This window comes from Rhinopithecus bieti, unplaced genomic scaffold, assembly GCF_001698545.2.
Source record: "Rhinopithecus bieti isolate Rb0 unplaced genomic scaffold, ASM169854v2 scaffold_82866, whole genome shotgun sequence".
NCBI lineage: Eukaryota > Metazoa > Chordata > Mammalia > Primates > Cercopithecidae > Rhinopithecus > Rhinopithecus bieti.
Window position 1 is genome coordinate 515,226 of NW_016830476.1, and position 20,059 is coordinate 535,284.

The 20,059-nt window shown below is 36.3% G+C and overlaps 1 protein-coding gene across 5 annotated transcripts in view; it reads left to right on the forward strand.

The window, feature by feature from the left end:
- TBCEL (tubulin folding cofactor E like) overlaps positions 1 to 20,059 on the forward strand; it is a 68,058-nt gene that overhangs the window by 11,798 nt on the left and 36,201 nt on the right. For 3 of the 5 annotated variants that reach the window (XM_017865562.1, XM_017865558.1, XM_017865563.1), the window contains 2 exons: positions 13,922 to 14,071; positions 15,766 to 15,905. In XM_017865562.1, coding sequence (XP_017721051.1) covers positions 13,939 to 14,071; positions 15,766 to 15,905 — 273 coding nt within the window. In that variant the 5' untranslated portion in view covers positions 13,922 to 13,938. Of the gene's footprint in view, positions 1 to 4,463; positions 4,631 to 4,822; positions 4,931 to 13,921; positions 14,072 to 15,765; positions 15,906 to 20,059 lie in introns of those variants that run through there. The other 2 variants (XM_017865560.1, XM_017865561.1) reach the window with 2 other exon arrangements.

A 20,059-nucleotide genomic window follows, 5' to 3' on the forward strand; every position in this document is an offset into this window, starting at 1 on the left:
CGGCTTTGTTTGCCTACTTAAGCCTCAGCAATGGCGGGTGCCCCTCCCCCAGCCTTGCTGCTGCCTTGCAGTTAGATCGCAGACTGCTGTGCTAGCAATGAGGAAGACTCCGTGGGCGTGGGAACCCTCCCAGCCAGGTGTGGGATATAATCTCCTGGTGTGCCCGTTTGCTTAAAGCGTGGTATTGGGGTGGGAGTTACCTGATTTTCCAGGTGTTGTGTGTCTCAGTTCCCCTGGCTAGGAAAAGGGATTCCCTTCCCCTTGTGCTTCCCAGGTGAGGCGATGCCTCGCCCTGCTTCAGCTCTCGCTGGTCGGGCTGCAACAGCTGACCAGCACCGATTGTCTGGCACTCCTTAGTGAGAATAACCGAGTACCTCAGTTGAAAATGCAGAAATCACCTGTTTTCTGTGTCACTGGCGCTGGGAGCTGGAGACTGGAGCTGTTCCTATTCGGCCATCTTCCCCAGATTGTTATTCACTGTCCTAGCACCAATTATTGAATAGCTTAATGTTTTTCTACTGATCTCTATGGTACTTCCCTGCCATATTTACATGGGCATGTTTCTGGGCTCTGTTTTCTGTTTCATTGGTCTATTTTTCTTACCCAGGGTAAGAATACAGTTGATTCTTGTTATTTACAGTACTTTTATAAAGTTGCCATGAACAGTGAGTTAGTGAATATTGAAATTGTTACTCCTAGGGGAAATACAGGGTTAGGTTCCTGCGAGCCTCTGATCATAACATTTTGTCAAGTGATCAATAGATAATTTTGTTTTATATTAGTTTCTGTGTAAATATATTTAATATGTATCATTGATTCGTTAACATTGAATTCACTGCAAACAGCCCTACATTCATGCCTGAATAAAGTGATCTAATTGTGTATTTTCTCCATAAGGCATATTGCAGCTTCTTCGTGCTTTTGAAACACTAGATGGCATTTCAACACTACCCTTGGGGACCACTTAAATAGTGAAGTCACCAACCAAAAGCACAAAAATATGAAAAGCATGGCACTGGATAGATCATGGAAAGGACACTTGTTTATATTGTGAAAGCTGAAACAAGAAGGCATAGTGCCACCTTGTTCTACCTCAGCAGGGAACATACATGTTGAACAACTCAAATTTTTTGTTACTTTGTGCTTATCTGCAAATGACCACGAAAATGCTGCAAGTGTTGATTTTGTGGTAACGAGTACCTTTTGGCAAGTAGGGAAAATTGCAGATAGGGAATTTGTGAAGATTGAGACTCAACCTATGAAATACTGGGAGAGAGGCAGTTTTTTAGGAAACTTAGCATTAGCACTTTCCCCTCTCTGTCATATTTACACATATCTTTATAGCATTTTATTTTAAGAGAATAATGCTATGAATCTTTCCAATACTAAGTGTTCTGATAGATGCCATTATGTCAATAAAGAGACTTCTTTTTTGAGAATACCTTTATTTATAATCATGTTATTATTTACTTCATAGGTAAATTGAAGCAAATAATTGTAGGAAATAATTGCAACTCTTAAAATGTTGAAAACAAGTCTAAACTATTAAACTTTTATTATATGAGTATTGTATTAGGATCATATTTTCTCTTAGGCATTATTAATAACTTAAGGCATAAGTTTTGTAAAGGCAAATACCATTTGGAGGTTGAAATTTAAATATTGGCTCTATTAGTCCCTCATTAGTGACGATTTTCCTCATGACCGTTGATAAAGGATTCCAAGAAAAAGATGAATGAAGACTGTATACATCGTAAATCAGATCTCCCACTAAATGTATTTATTGAGACTTGGCTGTTTTATCCCTCATGATTTAAGATCCTCAAGTGAATTATTTGCATTAATTTGGTAAGTGCTGAGAGTAAGAATCAGAAATGGTAGACCTCACCTATATTCATCTTTTTTATATAGCATACACTATATTCCTGTGTTTTTCCAAAATGTTTATTTTGTAGTAAAATGTAGATAACATAAAATTTATCATTTTAACCATTTTATAGTTTAGTGGCATTAAGTACATTCACATTGTTGTGCAACCATCGCCATCAATCAGCTTCAGAATTTCTTCTTTTTCCAAACTGAAGCTTTGTACCTATTAATTAATAACTCCCCATTCCTCATGCCTTCTGGCTCCTAGCAGTCACCATTCTACAGTCTCAGTGAACTTACCACTCAAGTTACCCCATGTAAGTGGAATCATACACCATTTGTTCTTTTGTGTCTAGCTTATTTCATTTAGCATCATGTCTTCAAGGTTCATATATGTTGTAGCATGTGTCAATTTTTTTTAAAGCTGATAGTATTCCATGGTATGTATCTGCCGCATTCTGTTTATCCATTTATCTACCTTTTGACTATTGTAAATAATACTGCCATGAACATTAGTGTACAAATAGGTTTTGACTCTTGCTTTCGATTCTTGGGTAGATTCCCAGAAGGGGAATTGCTGGGTCATATAGTAATTCTATGCTTAAGTTTTTGAGGAACAATCATATTTTCCACACCAGTTGTACCATTTACGTTCCTACCAGCAGTGCACATATATTAATCTTGAGTTACTGAGCAGCACCTATTGTTCTGAAGTATGGCATAAATTTTAACTCTTGCATATGAGTTGTAAGGTATAGTATGGGTACAAAAATCATATATTCAGTATTAAATCTTTTGTGGTTGTGGTTTTTGCTGAATAATTTAACTTGTAGTGGTAAATATTTCTGACTGCGACATGATGGCACCTCTTTTGGAATCTCTGTGGAGTAGATAAAATTATGTATTCTAGCTGTAGCTATGAAGAATTTTTGTTTCTAAAGTACTTTGATTTCAGAGTTTATTAATAAACCTACTTTTCATATTACATAAAATATATTTGGTATGCACAATCAGAAGTGATTAGAAAACCTACTGATTAGCTCATTTATGGGGTGTCAGTTATATGCAAGGTTCCAGCATATCATAGATGCAAAGAACCATTAGGATATGGTTATTACTCTCAAGAGCTAAACAGTTTGAAGACACAAGACAAACACATGAAAGTTACATTGCTACACATGAAAAATAAGGGTATATTATTTAAAATGAAAAGATGACATGCCAGTATGTGATTAATCGCCCACTGAGTATTTGCAGGCAAGATTAACATGAGCTTAGCTCAAAGGAAACACCACTATTGGGAGAGGTATCTGAAAATGCTTCATCTCTAAAGTATATTTTGAGTAGTGTGTTGAAGGATGCATAAAATTCAGATAGGTGGAGAGGTAAGGGCAAGCTTTTCCAATTAAGGAGGAATAGCATAAATGTCAGACATTTTTACTGTGCCAACTCATTAATTGGCATTAATTTAGCATAGGCCTTGGACCTAAAAATTAGATTAAATCTATTTAACAAAAATTGCAAGTTAGTCCTCCAGCTCTGCATTCTGTTCATGCTACCATGTTCACTGAATGGTGATGGTAGTAGTAATAGTGGTAGCAGGAGATGTAACAGTTAGCTAATATTTGTTAAGTGCTTTCTATGTGCCAGGCACTTTGCTAATCACCCTTTACCAATATTATCTCCATTCATTCTTTGGTAACCCTGTGAGCTAGGAGTTGCGGGCTACTACCCCTTCCTGTGAATGAAGAAGGGTAGACTTAGAGTACTTAAGTAACTTGCCCACAGTTACACAGAGTAGTGGAATCAGTCAGGATTTACATCCCCAGGGAGTTTAGTTTTAGAACCAGCATTTATTACCATTGGGCAATATTGCCATAGCACTAAATGTAGGAGGGGCTAGTGAAAAAAAATGTGGATTTTTTTTTTTTTTTAATGACCTGCAAACTTTTGCAACCTTTATGCGTGATTGATGTTTCAACATTCTGGCAATCCCTGGTTATTAGTCAGGGTAGTTTGTAAACTGCTCTGAAAAGCTGTAGAGTGATGAACTGGTGGTCTGTTCCTAATGAGGCTTTTCCTTAAACATGATGGCTTCTGTAGCTGCTGAAGAGCACAGATAATGGGAGTAATCTGTTCTGTAAACAGCTAAGTAATGACCTTAAACTTGTGTGTTCACAGCGGAAAGAAAACATGCATATACAATTTTCTTCTGATGAAACCTAATATATTCAAGAAAAGATTCTTGCTTTTGGAAGGATGGAAAAGTTGGGAATAATTTTTTCCCCTTTGATGATTAGACCAGTCAGTACTATTGCTTAATTTTTTGGCTCAGTTACTTTGATGTGGTTACAAGAGGAATTTTGGTTGTAATGGATTTCATACATTTTTGTAAATTATGTTTCCATGTCTTCTGTGTGATGTTGTGTACTGTTGACATGAAATACTCCTTTTTTGGTAAAGATGGAATGGCTTGACAGATTAGAGCTACAGAAAGTATGACTTAGCATGCTGGTAAGGCCACAAAAACCCAAACAAGTTCCCCCAGTTTCGTATCCTGTAAATAGAGATAAGTTAGTTTTTCTGTTTCAGAGAGTGCTTATGGAAAATTACTAGACTTTAAAATGATTGTTAATCTCAGTGCAGGGACATTTGGTTGGGGGACATCAGTTCAAGAGTAAATGTATCTGATCCTGCTTTGAATAAATGTAACTTTAAAGCCTTGGGATTTTACCAAATTGAATCTGGGCCAAATAGAAAGGTAGGAGCGGATGTAAATTTGTTTGTAAAGGAGTTGGGGATGTGTGTGGTGGGGCAGGGTGAGGGTGGAGGGATGGGCAGGCAAGGTTGAAGTCTCCTTGGAAGCCCTTGGAGTAAAAGTCAGTGAATGTTAAACCTTTTGGTTGTTTTGTTGCTGAAAGTATATGCAAAGTGTTTTTGTCTTATATTTCAGAATGTCTAATTTAATAGGGATATAGACAGTTGGTTTAAACCAGCATTTTTGGATGAGGAGAGGCTATGGAAATGAAGAAAGAAGTGTTTAGAAATATCACACAAACAGGTACTTCAGTCTAAATAGTAGTATTGTCTTAATTTTTTTCCCCTCATATTTCTCATCAAAATCATGACATTCTGGGGCTAGCGTATTTGGATCAGAAATTTCAAGGGCTGTGTTTATGTATTTTGGTGGACTACAAGCATGAGAGTCAGTCATAGTTGCTAAGGTGCAGTTATTGATGAAAAAAGTTTGTGTCTTTGTTCAACATCTAAAGTGCCTTAAACGCAGTATAGTTCTTTAGTAGAAAATATAGACAGCTCTGAGGCTGTACTTCTCACTATAACATAGTCACAGTTTTAGATATCTTTGTCACTAATACAATGAAATAAAGAATTTTTGATAGGTATTTTAATGTTTGTAGTGCTTTTAAGGAGAAGCATAGTACTGTGATACAAGAAGAGGGTGGTAGTGGCTGACTGATAGCATAATTAAAGGAACAATCAGGAGTCCAAATTCACATTTCATCTGGCAGTGCTGGATTTCAAAAAACCTCCTACCAAGAAAGGTTGATGTGCCACATTACTATACTTGTGTATAGTGTAGCATATAGTTGAGTAAGAGACTTTGAGACACAGGGTGGTTCTTAGTAGGGTGTGAAATCGTGGTGGCATGGTGTGTTATGATAAGGGATTTATCAGCTACACTCATTTTGCTTTTAGAATGCTAAGAGTTAAGTTAGTGAATTGGCTAACTATAATTCTACGAAATAGTGCTAAAAGTTTATTAGAATTAGTTGATTTTCCTTTTCATCCAAAGAGAGCATCCACTTAGCTATATTACATAATGCTCAACGGTAATAACTGAGATAGAATCACAGGTATAGATACTTCGGGATAAATGAAATTGGAAGTGCCATACAGAATGAGACCATCCAGCCTAATTACGCTGACTTGGTCAATGTCCCGGAAGTGTTTATATGGGAGAGATAGCTGTCATTCATGGCTTCAGCTCCAAAAACTTACTAATGGAATACTTTATAAACCTTAAAAATGATTAGGTAGGTATGCACTTACTGACATGGAAACTTTTTCATGGACTATTTTGCAGAAAGGCAGGTTATAAAACTATATATTCAATCTTTGTGTAAAAAATATGTATCTACATAGCATGAAAAAAATGGTCTGGAAGGATACACACCATGAGGTGCATCCTCAGGCTTCACATGCTTGCGAAATCTAAACCAAAGTCTCCTGGTGTGGATGTGGCTCTGTGCTTCAGATATGAAAAGCTTTTGATGATACTTATTTACATTATTAGCTTAGCTAATAAAAAGGGAAACTACATGGCGGGGTTACTGGTTTTGCCATTGTTGTTATTTACTTATTTTCAATTGGAAATTGTAAAAAATTCAGAATGAACATTGTATTATTATTATTATTATTATTATTATTGAGATGGAGTGTGGCTCTGTCACCCAGGCTGGAGTGCAGTGGCATGATCTCGACTCACTGCAACCTCTGCCTCCTGGGTTCAAGCGATTCTCCTGCCTCAGCCTCCCGAGTAGCTGGGACTACAGGCACGTGCCACCATGCCTGGCTAATCTTTGTATATTTAGTAGAGACGGAAACCGTTTCGCCATGTTGGCCAGGCTGGTCTCGAACTCCTGACCTCAGGTGATCCGCCTGCCTCAGCCTCCCAAAGTTCTGGGATTACAAGCGTGAGCTATCGCGCCCACCAAACATTGTATTTTTTAAAAGCAAATATTTAGAATAAAGCTCGTTAGTAGCCCTTTATTCATTGATCTATTTCATCTTTCCTGGAGGGAAAAACATATATACCTATGCTTTTCCAGAATAAATTAGTCTTTTTGGGGATACTCTTGTGCTGCAGATCAGAAAGACTGCTTTAGAAAACAAAACAAAAATTCCAGCTACCTAAATTGTCTAAGAATCTGGCAGAGTTTGGATACAGTGGATAATTGTTCATAAGAATAAAGCTTTTTGGAGATGAGGTTAGAAGAAGAGTTCACAAAGTGAAAATTTAATGGGTTTTAAAACAAAAAACAAAACAAAACTTGCAAAATTGAGAAAGGTAGCAATCCTGAGCGGTTCTTTGAAGACAGCTAGGAGATTTTCCTCCTGTGGCTTCGTTTTCTTAGTTTTGCTGACCTCCCCGACCCCTGCAAAGTCAGAGGCAATACATTTCTCTTTTGTCTTTTTTCAAAAAAAAAAAAAAAAAAAAAACTCTTTCTTAACCCTTGTTTTTTTCCACCAACTGTCCCACCTCATCCACTTTCATTTAAGCCTCTCAAAGGTATGATTGCTACTCTTTTCTCGGCTTATTTACTGAACTCCCTATTCTATGGATTCTCTTCCCTTAACTGTACTGGAAGTGCTTCTCCTAAGGTGAACAAACTCTTAGTTGCCCAGTCCTTTACTGATTTTAAATTCTCATTTTGACCTCTGTATTCTGCATAAAGATCAATAACCCTCATCCTTGCACTCTAGTCATGGTAATCTCTCAGAATTTTTCTTCGTTTTATCTTTGCAGGATAAAGTCTAGCCCAAGAAAGGTCAGTCATGACCTTACTGACCACTGTCACCTCCACAGTTGAATCTCCTTTCCCCACCTGTCAGCACATATATTTTATGTTTCAGCAGTACAGCTGATAACGCTTGTTTCTGGTCTCTTGTAGTTGTTCATGTGCTGTTGTTTCCTGTGCCTGGAATGCCATTCCTCACCTTGTCAGCTAACCTTTATCTTTCAAAATGGCTCAGGATTCACCTACTTCCTTGATCACACTTCTGAAAGTTAATCACTTCCTATGTTTAATTCACTATTTCTTGTCTGGCTTATTTTAGATATGTGTTATGTATCTCCTTCTAGAGTGTGGATGCCCTGAGGGCAGAGTGTGGATTTTATTCCTTCTCACTTTCTTTAGTGCTTAGCATAGTGTGTGGCGTAGATTTAGCATCTGGTACATGCTTGTTGAACTGAACTAAATGAAACTGAGCTCTATGAAGGCACACATTTAAAAAATAAATGAATGGGGAAATAAACCTAATTGGGAGAATTTGTTAAGATATAAAAATGAAAAGAGATGGCAGAGAAAACAAAATATATTAGTTGTCTGCATTTTTACTAAACAATTGGTAAGGAAACTCTCATTCTCAGGTTGTCTTGTGAAGAAAACAATTACCCAAGTGGATAGCAAATCACTAGAATGAAATGTCATCTGACCCAAGGAACCTAAAGGTGAAATTGTGGAGCCTTTGACAAATTGTTTGCCTGAAGTTTTGTTTCCAAATAGTGGTAGCAAAATATTGGCAGGTGGCTTTTAGAGTGTAGTTTCTTCTGCACTTCTCTGATGAATAGATATGATTGATTTCGTTGAATACAAATGGGTCCTTGTCAAATAACTGAAAGTAATTTTAAACTACTTGAGAGTATTTTCCTTTTCTCCATTTTTGTGAAAGCTATGAAAACTTCTTGAAAATTTAGCCCCATCCTAAATTAATGCATATTTTGAATTATTGTGATTTCTTTTTCAAAAGCACAAATCAGTTCCCAAGTATCTACTATTGTAGTAACTTGAAACCTGCAGAAATGGCTTCGTGCTGCAGGAAGCACCTCTTTCCTTTTTTAACCTCTACAATCAGAGGTGACAGGGAGACCTGAATCTCCCAGCCATCTTAAGGCATCACATCTCCTTAGCTTATGGCTCCAGAATCAGCATAATTTGGCTCAAATTTTGGTAATTTGGATGAAAGATTTGGGTAACTTGTATTAACACATTTAACTTGGCTAGCAAAGGAAATGGAACTGTGCAAGCTGAGGGTATTCTTCCAGCCCTTTGATACACCCCATAGTGGACCCCTGTGAAAGCCATGGTAAAGAAGGGCAGAACGCTGCTGTGGCCCTGGCAGCCTGCTCACCTTCATCTCATTCTCTCCTTTTAGTTTCACTGCGGTTTGGTTCTCAGGCTTGGATATGTTTTGTTTCTGCTTGCTTTTTCTGTGCTGTTGCTGTTTTACAAAATTATGCATTTCTGTTTAGCCATCTATTTTATTTCTCTTTTCTTCCTCACTCCCCAGTTTCTTCAAAATTAATATTTTATATTCTACATACACAAATTCCAATTTGGAATTTTAAAAATAGAAATACTATAATAATGAAGACATTAAAAAACCCTTTGACAAATTATTAGGTCATTTCCAGATACATTACTAAAAAACATTTTACATTTCAAAAAGATGATGTATGCACATGGTGAATTCAAGTTGTTCAAAAGGGTAAACATTGGAAAGCAAATCTTTCGTATTCCTCCGGAGATAGTCTATGCATATACAAGCAGATAAATCTATTTTTATAAGATTTAAAATGTATATTTTGGCACTCTGTGGGGTACTTTTTATATCTTTTGGAATTAGCTAGTGAGGCTGGCCGTATTTGTACTTTATGAATTATACTACTCTACGTTGTTTCTTTGTGAAATAAGTATTGACCTTGCGTACTTATTGTACAAAAAGATCTATCTTATATGTTTCCCAGTGTTAGTGGTCGGACATGGCCTACTTTCTGTTGTGTTGAGCTTCAGACAACTTTCAGTTGTGCTGAACTTCTTACCCAACCCATTTATTGGGAACATAAAATACAAATTGTTTGTGTACTTAACCTCAACAGTGGTTAAGAGTACTTAGGTGACTGGATGTTTTGTTCTGATTTTAATGTAGTTGGCAAAAGTGTACTGAGCACCTTATCCTCCAATTCATACGTTATCCTGACTTTTTCCAAGCACTTTACAAGAGTATATTACAGTCAGGATCTTGAGGCACAAACGAATTGAAATTTTCACAGGCCTACTTCACAACTTAGTAATGGAAGCAAGCAATATCACCAAAGATCCCTGGCTCTCTGGCTTTCAGCACCAATTGAGAGCAGTTTTACAAATGTATTAGAACTCTGCCAACTTTAGAGGTAGGCTGACGTAATTTGATACCTGTTAATTTCCAAAATGTCATAGATTACCATCCCACCCCTAAAACCTTTTAAAGGCTCTAGTGAAAGATCTTTCTGCATCCTGTATTTCCTCATTTTCAATCTGTTGGTTTTCAGCCTTTTCCCCACCTACTGTTCCTCCTCAGACTGCCCCAACAGATTTTGAGTAGAGTTACATTACGAATCCATTTCACAATCTTGATGTTCTAATTCAAAACCTATGTATTAATGTGTGCCCATCTGCATTCCTGGAAAGCTAATCCAGTAGTGCATCCTGGAAAATGGCCAATGAAGGCGCTTGGTGTTGCTTTTCAGTCTTAAAACAAAAACAAAACAAAACAAAAAAGTATTAAAAAAAATCCTATTTGGAAGAGGATCATGGGACCATGAGGGAAAGCTTTTAAGTTCCCATGTTTGCTTGCTTACTAGCACTTTAACTTGAATACGTCTTTCCTACCATCCCTTGGTTTCTCTATATTTAAATTGTATATAAGAGTACTGCCCTTGAATTGTGTAAGTTTGAGTTTAAGTAGTTCTGAAGCCTCCAGATAAAAGGTGCTGCTTAAACTCAGTGATATTATTTTGACAGTGACAGTTCACCCTCCCCACACACTTTTTATTCTTTTGATCTGCTGATTGTATGAAAGATAACAATATAACTTCTTTGGCTTTTTTGTTAAAATTTCTAAAATTCTTTTGGCATTCTGCTTGAGACAGGTTTTTTTTTTTTTTTTTTTAATAGCTATGGGCCTGTCTCTAGTGGCATAGTCCCTGCTCTGTGTTGTCTGCTGTTGGAGATGAGGAGTTTACGTTGAAAAAGAACTTTCAACTTGAAGTTCCCAAAGCCGTAGCTGAACACAACACAGTTCAATTTCGACACACTCAGTGTTGGAATAGAGGGCAGCTGCTATGTAAATACTTAACACTGTGTGGATAGAAAGAACAAAGTGTCTTGTACTAAAACAAACTCTATCTTTTAGCTTACAAATGGGAATTTTGAGCAAAGGGCAGCCTTCTATTTTCAAGGTCACTTTACTCATGATGACATTGATGCCATTTATCATGAAAATTTTTGTTCAGTGGTTGGGCATGTGCTCAGTGAGCATCTCCTGTGTTCTAGGCATTTGTAAATTGCTTCCACAAAGTCCAGTAGATCATGGTCCTGGTAGTAATCTAGGAAATGAGCCAAGTTGAACAACCACTTTTATATTCATACTTTTTTCAAATTCTTATTACAGACCTGAGAGGAAGGTTTAGACCATACATAAGTGAGAAAATTAAACTAGAGCGAGATTAGGTAATTAGCCTGTGGTTTACCCAGCTAGGGAAAGAGCTTACATTTCCTGTGTCCATGTGCTTTCTATTATACTACAGCTTCCTCTTAGAATTAACATTTATATATTTTAGAACTTTACAATGGCCCTGTAATCCAAATAGTGCATTTGTATGTTTTAGGGCTCTACAGCAACCCTGTAATCCAGGTAGAGATGTTAATACCTTATTTTATAGTTGAAGACATTTGAGATAACACTGACTTGCCTGATGGCACAGAACTTTTATGTAATCAGAACTGGGTGGGGCGTAGACCTACCCTTCATACTGAATTCTCTGCCCTTTCTTCTCAGCACCTGAGAGGCTAGCAATTTTAATACTCGGCAACATGTATCAAACCGTTACCATGTATAATAAACTATGCCTGATGCTATGAATTGATACTGAAAGAAATAGGATTACACACTTCTACTCCCTTTTCTAATGTAATGGTAGAGATAGGATAATCACATAAGAAAAATACCTAACGTTCGTTATAATTAAACAATATAAGCAAAAGTAAACCAGTAACTATAGTGAAGTAAATATGTCACCACTAATGGGAAGCAATTTGAAGCATTATCTGGCTAAAATCAAACAGCCTTCTGAGAAGCTTTTCAGTGCTCGTTCCTTCTGGTTTCTTCTAGGAAAAAGTACAGGTAGTGATGTTTCAGCCTCTTCAGGGCTACTGGCTTCTTCCTTGTAATCTATAACCATGTTCAGGTCTCTCTTATTTTAAGATATAAAATCTTGACAGTTGCCCGGATTCCCTACTATCTTATCATCCCATCTTCCTTCTCCACTCCCAGCAAAACTTCTCAAAATGTTGGCTAAACACTCTTCTCTCTGGCTGTTTTCTTTCTTTTTCTTCATGACTCTGCTTCCTCTTCCTGTCCCTTAAATATCAGTGACTATTGTGTTATTGTTCTTATTCATAACATTTTGTATATCATAATGGTGTCCAAATCTTCATCTTTAGCTCATTTTTCTCATTCAACTCCAGATTGTTTCCCTGGATATTCCACAGGCACTTCAAATTGAACACGTGTAAAGTGGAATTCATCATTTTCTTCTATACAACTGGCTCTGTTCCTGCTTTCTTGTTTGTTAATGGTATCACCAGTCACCTGGTCACCTGAACTAGAAACCTGGGAGTCATTTTTGACTTTACCTTCTCCCTCAGTCCCTGTAATTTTTGAATAGTTTGCTTTTTAACATGATCATGAATATGCCTCTGCTTTCTATTTATTCTACCACTGAATCACTTCAAGCTCTCACGATCTGTCTGCTGTATTCTGGCAGTATCTTCCTAACTCTTCCCCCTACCTTCAGTCTTGTTTCCCTCATATTCACCAGCTCCAGGATGAGTTTTCCCTAAAAATTAGGTGTTGTATTCCCTTCCTTAAAACCTTTCCGTTTTTTCCGTTTCCTATAGGATAACATTAAACCTCCTAACGTGGTATACAAGATCTCCTTTGAGGTTCCTATTTAGATGCTCCGGACGATGTCTAACATCGAAAGGCTGCTTTGGCAACATCAGATATTTTGTGCTTACTCATATATACCATAATACATTTTGACTGCCATTCCTTTTCTTATGTCATCCCTTCTTTTGTACGTATATCCTTCTCCCTTCTGATTATTTTAGAAAAAATGCCTGATACCTAATAGTTGAAATTACAGAGGTCAATTTTAGTTGCCTATATTTTGATTAATATTTAATATGGTCATAGGACAGCCGTTTAAGTAATGAGTTATCAGGTTGTCAGAAGTTAGCATGTTGTTTAATATTACCTGTTTTAATGTATGCATGAGTCCTTTTCAGTACTCATCTTCTCAGATGCTGGAGTCATTCAATGTTTGGACCCTTAGCTGATGCTAAACAGAAAGGACCCTACCCAAACTCAGAACTAAAAAAGATGACATTTTGTATTATTTAGGAGTAGGTCCAGTTATAGGTAACTAAAAAATTGAGAAGAACAATGGCTTAAGCAAAGTAGGTTGTTTATCTGTCACTGACATTTCCAGAGATATGTACAGTATGGCAGCTCAGTTACATGAAGTCCTCAGCAATGCCAAGCCCTTTCAGCTCTTCGTTCCGCTTTTCTTAGTGTATATTCCTTGGGTTCACTGTCTGGTGGTATCAGTTTTCTAGGCAACAGATGGAGGAAGAGACAAAGAAGGAGGGCAAATGGCACACTCTGGTCATCTCTTAAGGATGACTCCTAGGAGCTGCCACAGAATACTTGGTTTCTATCCCATCAGCTAGAACTTAGCCAGCACTCATTCCCAAATACAGTTATCCAGTTAAAGGTTCTTTGACTATGGAAGAAGATAATGGATTTTGAGGGACAGATATTAAAGGATTCATCCAAACTATTTAGCTTGGTGTTCAATCTGTACGTTTTTCAGATCTTTCTCCAATTACTTATCCACATGAATCCTATGCACCAGCCAAAAGCCTTCTCCTTGCCCTTTTTTGGAAGTGATCAGCTCCTCTTCTAAATCTTGTAATACTTTTCATCTGTATTGCAGATATATGCTCAACTGTTATTGCTATCATTTTTCTGTATATGTAGCTTCCCTAAATTGTAAGCCGTCACCACAGTATATGTTTCTAGGGTCAGTGACCGAGTATCATATGTCTTGCAATGCCTAGTCTAGTACTTTATAAATAATTGGTTTTCAATAAATACTTCTTATGTGAGTAAATACATAATTTGATGATTTCTTGGTTTCTTGTAGCATTTTAAGAAAGAAAGATGGATCAACCTAGTGGAAGAAGTTTCATGCAAGTATTATGTGAAAAATACAGTCCTGAAAATTTTCCTTATCGCCGTGGCCCGGGGATGGGAGTCCATGTCCCAGCCACACCTCAGGGCTCTCCTATGAAAGGTAAGAAAGATGGGACCTAAAACACTTATTTAGTGGAGCTTACTTAGGATGTTAAATCACAATGTTGCCTTGTTTGCAAATGATTTATTTTTAATTACAGTCAAATAATCTTTCCTCTTTGTTATGATTTTAGTTTTCTAAAGAACGTAACAGGACTGGTTTTCCTCCAGATTGACTAAGAGATATTTTAGTTGCATGTGTAGGACAAGAATAAATTTGAGTGATAATATCTCAAATGCATATTCTTTTATGGAACATAGAGGGTACAAAACAGTACAGGACTGGCCTGTGCCCTCCCGGACCTTATAGCCTAATTGGTTTACAAGACATTCACATTTACAAAGGTAAATCAACACAAGATAATTTATGTTGAGCCAAATGAATGGTATAATGACTGGGAAAGAAATTTAAAAGATAATTAATATGATCAAAAAATGATTCAAAGCTGTGAGATTTTAACTAGTCCTTCAAGAATGTAGAATTTGGTTAGAGATGAGATACATTCTAGGAGAGGGATTAGATGTGATCAAAAATCTGTAACTAGAAATGTGCAAGGTATATTTTTGCTTGCCTTTTAGTTTAGCGTTGCAATTGAGAGTTCTTGGAAGGAGTTTTTTTGTAATTATGGGGGATTAATATTGAATCACTGTTTTAGTTCTTACTTTCAAATGTTACTGAGTGTTTACTGTTTCTAAATACAATAATTTTATCTCTGTGTAACCTGAAATGGCAGAGAGAAGTGGATTTCTTGGTAATTTTTTTGGGGGGGGATCCATTCCCATTCTGAGAAATATGTTGCTGAAAGTAGCAAGTTGAAAACCATATAATTTGAGGTCTCCATTAACAAAGTATTACTTTGATGAGTCCTTGTTTAGTACCAAATGGGAAAAGAGTGATTGCATTGTCATGTTTGTCCTTTTTAGTAGAGATTGTAAGAGTGATTTTGTTGACACATGTGTTTTTGAAACAGGCAGTAGTCAAAAGTCATTGCCTCGGTTTGACCAAATTCAATGAATAGTGTAAGACTCTGAAACACTTTCTCCCATTATAGTTATATTTTTAAAGAAGGCTAATTTTCATAAGGGACAAATTCTGTAGGGATATGAAATGGAGATAATTGATAGACAAGAGTGAGAGAGATGTAGAGTTCTGAATGGATCCACTTAAGTGAGGAAGATTTCTTGAATGATATAAACTTAACAGAAGTGATTTAGTAGATTAATGGTTTGAGATGATTTTCAGAGGCACAAAACATAAAGATACACATCAGATAGAGAGAAAAGAGCCATCCAGAATACTTTGGAACTAAATTTAAAAAAGAAAGAATTGAGGCCTGTTAGAAAGTACTGGTAGTCCACACATGAATTTCATAGATCTCTTTTTCAGATGATAAGATGATAGCATGGATGAGGGCTCTGTTGTTGGTAATTGAGATAAACAATCCTGCTACAAGTTAAAGCCTAGAGGACTTTTTTTAGTGGTACTGGTGCAGTACTTCTGAGCTCCTCCTGGGCAATAACTGGCTGTCTCCTCTTAAAATTCAGTACCCTTTGGTCCCATTATATCCTGTATTTTCTAGATCCTTGTGTAATTTCACACAGTTTATTTTGTTTCTTGACAATTCCTGGGGGCTGAACATATGTGGACTAGAATTTGGCTGATATGGAAAGTATTTTGTGTCTCCCATCATTCAGATCGCCTCAACCTCCCAAGTGTACTAGTGTTGAACAGCTGTGGAATAACCTGTGCAGGAGATGAAAAAGAAATTGCTGCCTTCTGTGCTCATGTGTCGGAACTAGATCTTTCTGACAACAAACTCGAAGACTGGCATGAGGTGAAGTTTTTATATTGCTACATTTTGGTGAAAAGCAGCAATAACTCTTGTTTATGTTATATGTTCTAAATTGTGTTCTCACTTGATGTCTGTATGGCTTCTTGTTGTCTGTATATCTTATTGTCTGTATGTCTGTATGTCAAGATGAATAAGGCCTATAATTCCAGTGCTAAGGAGGCTGAGGCAGGCAGGAGGATCACTTGAGCCCAGGAATTCAAGATCAGTCTGGGCAACATAGCAAGAACCCATCTTTAATTAAAAAAAAAAAAGAGGCAAATAACTGACTCTGTCTATGGTGATTTTTTGTTAGCTTTGTTATTGTTAATTTGTTTTTCATCAAGGTGGAAATCACTAAGGAAATTCAGGCATCAAGAGGTTCATTAGTCTTTGTCAGCTTAAACTGCTAACAGTGCATTAAATTTTCTACTGTTTCACTAATTTATGCATCCTATGCTCATTCGCTACTTCTACTTCAATATAAATATTGACTGAATGTTCAGTAATGTAAATTTTACTGAAAATTGACATAAAATTGTTGAAACTGAGATTATAAATATATTTATTTTTGTTATTGAAATTTATTCAAATATTTTACAACTTTTTCTTATGTTATCAGATCCCTTGGGTGGTTTGACATAACTGATGTGTTGACCTCAGAGTAACTATAAACTACACACATAGTTTGTAAAAGTACACAAATACAGTTTTGTAACATTCTCTTATTATTATATATAACATTACCTACCTGCTTATAACATTACCTGATAGAAGCTACCCTGAAGAATAAGATTTAAAATGTTCTTCCTACTTGGTTCATTCTTCTGCCTTAATTTGGGCTCTTACTTTTTGATGTGACTTTAGGAAGACTTTCCTAATGGGTTTTCCTGGATCTGGCTTTATTCTGCTTCCTCTAAGCTGTTTTCCATAGTGCTACCACAGACTCCTTTTAATACATGAAGCATGATTATGACACTGTCCTGCATAAAGGCCTATAGTTGCCTTTCTTTGCCTGGAAACTAAGGTCTGACTCTATAAGCATGGCCGTTCATCATATGGCCCTTTGCTATTTCTAGAACTTTTTCTCCCTCTTTAGCCATACACTTTTACTTGCAGCTCATGATAAACTCGAAATAAAAAGCTTCCTTGCTTTTATTCATTCTGAACCCACTGCTGTCTTTCTTCTCTTGTCTACCTGGCCACTTCCTATTTATCCTTCAAGACTTGGCCCAAGTTGCTATTCCTCTGTGAAATTTTCCCTGGCTATGTCACAGACAGATTATCCCAGAGCACCTACACTATACCAGTATGAAAGGATTTATCACAGTCAGGTGTGATGACTTGCTTACTTCACAGTTTTCCTAATAGACTATGAGCTTATTCCAAGTGGAGATTTTTATCTTTTTTTTTTATCATAAGCCCAGCATACCAAGTAGTCAAATGTTTGTTGAGTGTGTTAATGATTAAATGATTATATTTTAAGAATTGCTCAAGACCCCTTGTTCCAACTTTTCCTGTGATCTTAAGAAGTTCACTTAATCCTTTAGAGCTTTAGTTTGCTCATCTATAAGATAGACTTGCTGATAAAATTAATCATTGAAACACTTAGTAGATATTGAATACTATACAAATTCTAAGACAGATTTCTTGTTTAAGAAAAACCTATCCATAACCTAGTTTTGGTAAGCTTTTCTTATATTTATCTGTTTTATGCCCTTGTTTAATCTGGTAACTGTATTGGTTATATTTGCTACTTTTATTAGGATTTTAACCAAAATTCTTTGCAATGCATGTCACCTATTTCTAAGTGATTTATTAACATATGCAGATATATAGGGCTATTCTAAGAAATAACTTCTATTTGTATATGTATTTATTTACTTATCTGGACAACTTGTATAGTTTACTGTTTAACAAATTACAGATTGTGCCTTCTTGGTCCTCTGCAACATTTAATTGCCACACGTGCTTTATCTGCACTTCAAATTTGTTTCTTTGGAAATACAAAATTTTACAAAGGTTTTGTGCTTTGACCATGTGTATAAGCTTTTGCCAATTACTGGGAACAGTTTAATAGTGATGTAGTTGCTACTTCAGGAGGAAGATGTGTATAATACGGATCAGTACACAGTGTGTAAACTAAGTAATTCAGCATTTTTCTCTGCCTAGACAAAGGTCTATGTTAAATTTTTCTTAAGCCACATTGACATGTAGCCAGAGGGTCACATACTTATTTATACTGTATTTGTACTCAGTTTGCATATTCCTAAGTGCTCTATTGTCTGTTTTCAGGCAGTTTTCAAGTAAATATTTGTTGCTGTTACTTTCAGGTATCCATTTTCCAATTTATTTTTGTTTTCATCATTCCTTTAGTATTTCCTCTTTATCCTTAACTGTAGTTGATCCCAGTCTTCTAGAGGATATATCAGAACATAGAGAAGGGAGAAATATGACAAAAGAATGTTGATTTTTAGGATTGGTTAAACTCTTTGCCAGGCTACAAATGCTTCATAGGTCGCCAGTTTTAGGACATTACATTTCAACCCCATTATAACCCATATATCTGATTACCAAAAAGATAATTTGTCCTTAGCCATTAACGGAATTTATTTCAGCCAGTACTGATAGGGCAATGTGGAACCAGTTGTATAATTTTTCCCTTAGTTTTTTGGATGACCAAGAATATTATAGGTTATGAGTAACTTATTTTGTAGCTTAATTTGCTGGCTGCTGTATATCCAGAGACTAAGATAAATATGGATGAGAAAAGTAATACTTTTGGGGAGGCAAAGATTTGCATTCACCCTTCTAAAATTGGGCACCTATGTTTAAAAATAATGCTTTTTTTTAGCTTTTGACTTGAATTTTTGGCTGAGTAGATCTTTGTCTGACCTTTCCCAAGGTACCTTCTTTTTACTCCATTACTTATCAAAACCATTTTATGAAAGAAATTAAACCTAGTGGTTGAGAGGAGGGAGGAAGTAGCCACTCAGGTAAGGTAGAGAATAGCTTAGGTACAGATGACAGATTGATATCTTAAAACCCTTTCCCATTTTTCTTAAATCTTCAATTTCTTCCTTTTTAGAAGCCAAGGTCAAGGATCCCCTATTAAATAATAGAATTGTGGAAACCTAAAAGGTGATCTGAGTTCATCTCCATGTTTCTGCACATAAGCATACTCATTCCAGTTGGAGGAGTCTTTTTTATTTTTAGAATTTAAAAAAGAGAAGTCAGTATACTGCCCTAGAAACTCATGGAATGTTTGTCAGCTTTTGGTACTGGGAAATTTTTCTGTCATAAGTAAATTTATCTGTGTAGTGAATATTATGTCTTCCTGAGCCTTATCAGTTTGAGGTTACACAAAAAAACCTTTTTTATTTCATCCCTTTAAAGAAAATATTCATTTATTTCTAACATTTGTTATTTTTCCTGCTTGAATGGTTAAATTCTAGTCCAGTTTTATCTTTTAGGATATTCTAGAGTTAACAAGTCATTATTCTGAATATTTATTTTCCCTGTGCAGTAATGCTGATGCAGACTGTGGTGATTATGTCATATATCTGCTAGCCTTGGGAAACCTCCCAGAAATTGTTTCAAAACCCTTAAATTGACTATTTTTAAAGTGTTTTCCTCTTTATTATAAAAAATATGAGTGGTAGTAGTTAGCAAAGAGTTTATGTTTTATTTTTATTTCACTGGGGTTGTCCTATAATTGAGTTATTCTTTATGTTTTAGTTGGAGCATATTTCCTGTCCCCCTCCCACCCCCACAAAGAGGTTAAGTATAGCTGGTAAGCATCTTCTGTATGAAAGTTCTTCATATCGGTATTCAGTCATAGAATGCAGTGTAGATTGGTTCCAGCATGAACTATTTAGCTGTGTTTTAGTCACAGACTAAGCTCCAAATACTAGCCATATATTTGTTTGATACCATTTGATTGCAAAAGGGATCAAGCAAGAGGATATGTGCACACTGGTATAAATTCCTTACACTTTAAACAGAAGCCTAGTGTATTTTCTCTAAAAGTCAGCTCATTTCTTCATTTGTACAATGAAGATAAAAATGGTACCCACTTTATAGGGTTAGTGTGTGGAATAAGTGAAATAGTGAATGCAGGGAACTTTTTCTTCTCACCCACTCTTCTGAAACTTCTTGGA